This window comes from Gracilinanus agilis, chromosome 5 (assembly GCF_016433145.1).
Source record: "Gracilinanus agilis isolate LMUSP501 chromosome 5, AgileGrace, whole genome shotgun sequence".
Classification (NCBI taxonomy): Eukaryota; Metazoa; Chordata; class Mammalia; order Didelphimorphia; family Didelphidae; genus Gracilinanus; species Gracilinanus agilis.
In genome coordinates, this window is record NC_058134.1 from 199,991,624 (window position 1) to 200,000,612 (window position 8,989).

General features: G+C 36.1%; 1 protein-coding gene across 1 annotated transcript in view; it reads right to left on the reverse strand.

The window, feature by feature from the left end:
- The window catches only part of EMP1 (epithelial membrane protein 1), a 29,496-nt gene that overhangs the window by 2,135 nt on the left and 18,372 nt on the right, over positions 1-8,989 (reverse strand). The window contains exon 2 of the mRNA XM_044678469.1: positions 6,852-6,960. Coding sequence (XP_044534404.1) covers positions 6,852-6,929 — 78 coding nt within the window. The 5' untranslated portion in view covers positions 6,930-6,960. The remainder of the gene's footprint in view (positions 1-6,851; positions 6,961-8,989) is intronic.

Below are 8,989 nucleotides of genomic sequence, written 5' to 3' on the forward strand. Positions count from 1 at the left end.
GTAACTATATGCATTGAGATACTACAAAAGAAGAGCATAAAGACTGAGGTTACATAATCCTAAAATAAGAAGAAGGAGCCCAGAATAAAATTAGTTACAGAACACAACTACTACATTTTATCATAATGATTTGTATCAGAGGGGAATGTTCAACTGAAATCACACCAATCAAAACATCAATGTCATCTTTGATTCCTCTCTTTGACTTTTCATGTCCCACCTCCAATCAGTTGCCACTTGCTATCAATTCCATTCTCTACAATGTGACAAAGGTCTTCAACATCCTATTTTATTGAGGACATAACAGCCATTCTTTTGTGAATTCTATTCTACAACTCAAAATTCCTCTACCATATCCTTTGATAAAGATACAGTCCTTCTTGCCAAAGCCTAACTCTCTACATATAGCCTACACTTCTCCTGTCTTCTCTGGGAGATTGTCTCCTTGGTAATCTCTCTTCATTTTCCTTTTAGTCTCTTCCTATCTACTAGTTCCTTTCTTGCTCCCCATAAATATACCTGTATCTTCCAATCCTTTAAAAAAATTCACTTGTCCCTGTCATTCCCTTAGGCTGTTGAATCATACTTTTCCCATCCTTTCAAAGCCAAACTCTTAGAAAAGAAAAAAAAAAAAAAACCTGTCCACACTCTCGGTCCCTTTCCTCAATCCCTTGCTACCTGGATTCTGTCTCGACCACTCAATTGAAACTCTTAACTCCAGGATTATCAGTGATAAATTTTTTACTTGCTAAATCTGATTGCCTTTTCCTCAGATCACATCCTTCAATACCACTTTGTAGCTTTTGACACTGTTAACCATCCTGTTTTGTTGAATGTTTTATCTTCTCTTGACTATTTCCCAGAACCCACCTTTTTTTTACTTCTCAGTAATATTTTCTGGATCCCCTTACCCTAGATTCTCCCATCCACCCAGTTTCCATGCTGTTCATTCTTCACTTCTTTCTCTACACCCTTTCTGGTGACTCATAAGTTCAACTGGATTCAATTATATCCTCCATGCAGATATTTCACAAATTTATTTGGTTAGCCTTTGCATAGGCTGTCTGCCATGTCTGTAATATATTTCCCACTCATCCCTACCTCACAGAACCTTTACCTTCCTTTAAAGCTCAGTTTATATGCCAACTCATAAAGCAAACTTTTCCCTATTCACCTAATTGCTAGTATTCTCTCTTCTAATAATTTTATATGTTTCACTACTATATGCCTAGCAGAATGTGATGTTCTTGAGGGCAGGAATTACTTTTTATTTCTGTCATTGTATCCACAGTGCCTTGCAGACAGGAGGTACTCAATAAATGTTTTGAAATTTCACTAATCTGTAATTTTATTGGTATAAGCACTCTACCAACACAGAATACAGCCCAGCTATAACTTAGAAGAAGGTTTTTGCAAGTCTCTGAACTCCTAAATCCAACACCTTGTGGCCAGCCTAATGATGAGTCTCTCAACTTAAGAGGCAGGGGCTTTGGGCAACAGCCAATCCCTGACTTATACTCAAAGGGTTTACAGTTTGGTAGAGCCTGCCAGAGACAGCAGTCCACTGGCACAGCTCTCCAGAACCCAGGATCTCTTCCATGCCAAGATAAGACATCAGAGGAGGACTTGAGGAAAAGACTGAACTTTTTAACTGGATTACAGAAAACTGGGCATATGCTTATTTGAATAGAGCCATGGACCTAAGGAAAGAGTGGTTAGTTCTTGCATTGAATTAAAAAAAATGTTTTCTGACTTCAAAGAGTTAAATGAGGCAATTTAAGATTAAGCAACATGCTCTCATTACACATGAAATAAAAGACAAAGGTAGGGATGAAACTTGGAACCCTATAAGTTTTTGCCTATTGCTTACTAATTCTCTATTATATTTCTGCTGGAAAAAATAAGGTTTCTTTTATAAAAAATAAATTCTTGTGAACGTAATAATTTTCAACAAAGGCAATATTTCAATATGCAAAGTGGAATAAGATGGAGAGAACTGTGAACTTCTATTATGTACCAGTTGGGGATTGTTAGAAATACATACATACATACAAATAGAGAAGGAAGATGACACCCATTGAGAGAGAAGGAAAGATAGATGAATCCTAGATGGATATACATGCATATATATGTGTAAGTATAAAAATATATAATCTAATAAGGAAATAGTTAACAAAATTGCTCTCAAGTATTTTTTAAGTTCCCTTTTACAAACAAAATTACAAGACAAAGCAGTTAAGGACAAAAAAGACAAAATTAGTATATACTCTAAGAAGGTTCATGCTTAAGATGATTTCTGAGAGTTTATAGAAAACATCAGCAAACTCTGAAAGGTCTGACTAAATCTTATAGTTAACTATCTCAGACCAGCTGAGGAGAGGAGTATTAAAACAAAATATCTTCTCTATAAATTTAACATGGCACTAGTCTCCTTAATCATTTGATCATAAGTTTCCATCCAGAGTGTCATTTTTTAGGATAAATCATAAAGGCTGAATTATTGTCTCCATAAGACATGTTAAAATGCTCATGGTACCTTAGAAAGGTGACATGGTTCGCTGGTAGATTGGCATCTTGTTATTTCTCACCATTATATAAATATTAATTAACAGTTTGAGTTAATTTATTATGCTAGTTATTTTTCACCTTGGAAAATATAGGACTATAAGTTTTAATCTTATGAGGGACAAAAAAGGAGGTGACAAGAAAAATGAGAAGCCAGTCTTACTTATTGCCCCATCCACTTGTATTTCATAGAGAGGTAAAGCTGTAGGTGTAGAAGTGGAAGAGATCTCAAAGATAATTTATTGTAATCCCTTTGTTTTACAGTTGAGGAAACTCAGACCCAGAATCATCAAGTGATTTACTCAAGTTCACACAGGGAATATGAGTGGCAGAGCCAAAATTTCAACTCTGGGCTCCCAACCTAGTACTAGTTCCAATATATGACGCTGACTCTCGTGACTATGGATTTAAGGTGGGAAGAAGAGAAGTCACCTATTCCAACCTATACATTTTACAGATGGAAACAGAAACATGACTTGACCAAGGTTATGAAGATGACAGTGACAGGGCTCAGAATCAAATCCAGGTCCCCTATAACTTCAAATCCTCCAATCTTTACTCTGCATACTCACGGAGAACAACAAACCTTTCTAATTTTCTTATTAAAATCTATTTGCATTTGTATTACAACAGAGGTCTGAGTCAGATCGTGTCTCCAAGACATATTGAAAATGCAAGTCTCCAGATATTTTATACCTGTAATATTTGAGTCATTCTGTTTTTATGTGCAAGATTTAAACAATATTGAAAACCAATAATGATGATTTTAATAAATTATTATTATTATTACAGTGATGATCTTGATAACAATATCAGCAAGCACAAAAATAATGCATAAGCACAATATATAAGCTGACCATTTAAAGTGGCCACCAGAGGTCAGGATAATCAAAGATGCTGAGACAATTTTCTATTTCCCAATCTTTGTAACTCTATGATAAAAACAAATACTGACCCGGAGATATTGTTTCCAGGAAATCTTAAGACAAATATTTTCGTATTCTTTTACATTGGTGAATATGTTGATACACACCTGCCTGTTTAATCTTCCCAAACACTAGTTTCATCTTCACTCCCTGCTCAAAAAGTTTCAATGGCATGAAATATTAAAAGGTGTGTGTTCTGTGAAGTGAGTAGACTACTTTAGTGTCGTGCCCACAAAATCAAATCACAGGATCTCAGAACAGAAAGGTATTCCAGAGGCCACGATGATAAGTTATAGTCCAACTTTAATATTTCAGTGAGAGATGCCCACATCAGCTCACAAGAGAGCCCATTTGAACAACTCTAATCATTAGGGAGTTTTTCTTGCACTCAAACTTCAAGCTGTTCTTTGCAACTTGTACATGCCCTCTGGGGCCAAGTAGAACAAATCTAATCCTTCTTGAACAATCTTTCATTTGCTTGAATGCAATTATCTTGTTCTCCCTCCCCAGCCCTAAATCTTCCTTTTTCATACTAAATAAATTAGTTCTTCAAATGGTCTTTTTACAGGTAGTTTCCAGTCCTCTCATCAAACCATTATTCTTTGCTCCAATTTTTCTCCATTGTCCTTCCTAAACTGTTATACCCACTACCCATACCAAACACAATAGTCTATAATACTCACTTCTCTCCTTCTGGACCCTATCCCTCTCTTAATGTAGGCTAAGACAGCATTAGCTTTTTTGGGTTGCCATGTGTAAGCGTACTGTTGCTGCATCCTAACTAATGCCTCTAAAACCTCTAGTTCTTTTGACCTGAACCTTATCTAGTCATACATCCACCCTCAGGTTCTCATGAAATTAATTTTTTTAACCCTTACCTTCCATCTTAGAATCAATACCATATATTTGTTCCAAGGCAGAAGAGCTGTAAGAACTAGGCAAAAGGGGTTAAGTGATTTGCCCAGGATCATACAGCTAGGAAGTGTCTGAGGCCACATTTGAACCCAGGACCTCTCATCTCTAGGTCTGTCTCTCTATCCATTAGCCAACTAGCTCTCTCCTTGAAATTAATTTTTTAACTCAAATAACAAACTTTACCTTTTACCCTACTGAACTTTTTCACATTCAATTCGGCTCATTTTTCCAGTTTTTAAGTAACTTTTTTGATATTGACTCTCATGCAATGCCATAGCTGCCTTCCTTTGCCACACAGGATCGAGGAAAGATTACTGGAGCACTTCCAATGATGAACATTCTCCAAGTTGACATCTATTGATTAATAGCTAATTTAAGGTGTCTTACAAGTCAAGTCTCTCTTGAATCCATGTCTCTACTCTCACACAGACCACATTTCTACTTTTATAGAAAGATTGCATGAGAGATTTTGTCAAATACTTGGCTGAAATCTGGGAAGTCTGTGTCTACACTATTCCCCCTATTTACAAATCTAGTTGCCCTGTCAAAAAAGGAAATGAGGTTAATCTGGCATAAAACCATCCTTGTTGAAGCCATTGTGGCTTTTAGAGATAATCATAGTTTTTGCTTTCCTTTCTAAATGTTCACAAACTCTCCCTTTAATCTTAATTTTTGCCAAGAATCAAAATCAAGCTCATTGGCTTATAATTCCCAGAATCTTCGCATTATATGCAAGCTCCTTCATTATCTAGCCTCAACCTATTTTTTTAATCTTATCTCTTCCCATCCTGCTTCACCACTAGATCCCTTCAGCACTCCAACTGGTCTATTTGCTCTCACCTGAATTATAGCACGCTATGTCAAACCTCCACATGCCTTCTTTCCAGTTTGCTCCATCCTCTCTTCCCTGTCTATCAAAATCCTACACATCCTGCATGAGCCAACTCCGTTACTATGAAATCTCACTTCCTTGGTGAAACTCTGTTGTACCCCATGGAAACTTGGTGGAGGGAGCGTTGAGTGTTCCACAAAGAAAACTACCTATTTTATTTCATTGGGGCTGACTCTGAAGAATAATTCCTCAATACAAGACCATTTTAACTTAATTTAGCTGTTCCTTCTTCATGAAAATTAATCTGAGTTCCAACTAGAATCAGAAGAATATTCCAGATAGAGTGCAAAAAGCATGCATGAATGGAGAGGGCAGTGAGGAGGGGAAGAATGTTCTATTGCATAGAATCTAATAGGATGCTGTAAATCCAGCTCTAAAGCAATCTCTGGTCTTACCATCTTTTCTCCTTTTCCCCACTAAGTAACCTGTATGGGAGTGTAAAGTATTTGTTGGGCAGAAAGTAGTAGACTGTCTATTTTACAAGGCATGCAGTGTGAATTGTGCAGCTGACTCCAAAGCTAATAATTAATGGGAGAATTGTTTATACAAGTGTTCCATGTAGGTGCATTCAAATTAACAAAGTGAAAAAACATACTTTTCCAAAGTCATGAAATTCTCAAAATCATTTCTTAATGATTTCTATCCAGGTTTATACAGTCTCAGATAACCATCAAGAATTTTTAATATTTGTCCCCTGAGGAAACTCTAGTAGTCAGACACTGATTTTAATACCCATTTTTGCTTCATTTAATACATCCATAATAGTTCAAGTCCTTTTATGGCATATGACAAATTCATAAGAAAGCATAATGTTTACACATCCTCAAAGGCTCTCAGGTATCTGTATATTACTGACATGTTAAAGTTTGGGAGTTTGTTGGAGTTTTTGATGGATTACATACATTTCCACACCATTTCTCTCCCTCAATCTCTCCCCCCAAAAACATCCTTTCTAATAAATCATTTATAAAGAAAAAGAAAATAAATTTAGTAAATTTAGTAAAATTAAACAACAACATATCAAAAAGGCTGAGATATGCACATTTTAAACATTTGATTATTAATATTGTGTGAATAGTTTGGGCCTTGGGGGTCTGTGACTGTATAATTTTCTTTCTTTTTTTCAGTCTAAATAAATACTATAAAATTTTGAACAATAAATGAATGGGACATTTATAAATCAGAAAAAAAACTGAGTTTGTTCTTAATCTGTTGAATTTATTGAATATTGAATTTATATATATTTTTGAATTGTATTATTGCCTTTAAGAAGAATATTTATGTCTATGTAGTTCAGGCTTTAGGGCATAAACACCAAGGTAGCAACTTCCAAAAATTTCACCTGGGAAATTTATAACACTTGAATAAACTTCAATTAAAGGATTTGAGAAGTTATGAAATGAATTGGATTCTGCCCTCCTTTAACGTGGCTCAGTGATAGTTGATAAAAGATATCTTTCCTGATTTTAGGTTTTGGGTCTTTGAATTTTGATTTTTCCAATGAGCCCACAAAGTACTATAGAACAAATGCATAGTAGGAGAATGTTACTTACATTGGCAATGGTGGAGACAAATATCATGATGACTGTGGCAATGTGGAACACAAAGATCCCTGCCAGTAGTACCAACATCTTGCCTGAGTAGATGTCAACGAAGAGAGCTCTAAAATGGGAACACAACATAAGGTCATTGTAAGATCTAAGAATGCATCTTCAACAAATACTGTACGTGTAGAATCCCAACAAGGCAAGGGTAGACACTCCTTCTTTCTAGGTGGCATTAGTGGAATGGATACAAAACTTGGAGTCAAGAAGAACTGAGTTCCAATACAGTCTAAGAAACTTAATTATAATTATATAATTATTGCAATTATATGACCCTGGATAAATAGCTCAGCCTCTCTTTGCCTCAGTTTCTTCATCTGGAATATGTTGGCATTAATTTTTTATCGGAGGATGAAAAAGCATTTACCCAACAGGGTTGTTTTAAGGGTCAAACAAGATAGATAAACTTACAGCACACTACGTATGTCTGTGTATTTGTATGTACATATGTTTGTTATTAAAAAAAAAAAACTCTGAGAACACCATTATTAATCTACATCCCCAGAAACCAAATCACTTAACTTTTTGTATTTGAAATGGCTATCTCTAATCAAAAGAAATAACCAAAAGTAGAAGAATATAGTGGACAAGGGAAAGACAGTTGATATATATCAGTATCTGTCAAGAAAGGTACATTTGGCTGACATTTGGTACATACTAAAGGTATGATCAAGGTAAAGTCCCTTCGCTTCTGGGAACATCAACACCCTAGGCACTTAGATTAAGAATTCTCTACCAGTTGCCAATCTGCATCAATAAAAGGAGTTCTACGTTGCAACTTCCTTATGTCAATGAAATTACAATTCTGGAACAACCACCAAAAATTATAAATACTTTTTTTTTCCTTATGTATTTGTTAAATATACATACGTATCCAATTTATGAAGTATCTAGTATGTGTCAGGTTTTGAAGAGGAGAGGGAGAAGGGGCAGAAAATATGTCAATAAAGAATATTTAGGTGTTATTTATATTTGAGAAAGAATTTTTCATTTTAGAAAGTACTTTGGATATTTCTACTTGTTGCTATTGTTTAGTCATTTTAAATTGGGTCTGACTCTTCATGACTCCATTGGGGGTTTGTTTGTTTGTTTGTTTTTTTGGCAAAGATACTGGAGAGAGTTGCTATTTCCTTTTCCAGTTCATTTTACAGATGAGGAAATTGAGGCAAACAAGATTAGGTTATTTTCCCAGGATCCCACAGTACATGTGAGTTTAGAGTTTCCATGAGTCCAGCCCTGGCACTTTACCCCACTGTGCCATATAGCTGAATATCTCTAGTGCCCAATGCATTAAGTTCCACTTTCCACACAGATCTCATCTCATTCTTTTTGCTATCCTAATGCTGTCACCAACCTGTAAGGATCCTCTTTAAAGGGCATGCAGTCTACCTAGCTGAGGACTTAGGGAGTGTAAGTGGTTAGCCCCTAGCCCCAGTCACCTAAGTAGGAGGAATTCAAGATGAGGATTGAGCCCAGGTCTTTCTTTCTAATGTACCCTAGTTGGACAGAAGAAGCAAGGCTACTTTCTTGCTATTCTTCCACTATTCTCACCAAACTGAACCTTTAGCCAGGTATATTTCAAAATAGACGATCATTTTTAGTAGTACACTCAAGGCTGTCTGTCTAGAGGACTGACTAATAATAATAGAGCTAAATAATAGCTAATAAGAGTTTCACCATAATGTAGCACTCACTACGTGCTACTACGCTGATTGCTTTAGATGACCACTCCAGTCTTTATTAATGATAACTCCACAATGGAAACTCAGTGGTTTGATCATATATTTATCACCTATTTTTCTCTAGCATAACCTTGTTTATGCTGTCAGGCTGTGCATGCCTCAGCTCAATGACAGTTGCTGGTTTGGCTACAGAGGGCTCTATTTTTCATGACTTACCAGCACTTGTTCTGGGGATTTTTGATAGTATTCACAGGCATAAATGACAGTAGCCTACAAACCTTGAAAACATGAATGACTTTTGAAAAGTACAAACTCCATTTTGGAAGTTTCTTCCCTTGGAAGAAAGAGAAGCAGGAGGAGAAGGAGGAGGAGGAGGAGGAGGAGGAGGAGGAGGAGGAGGAGGAG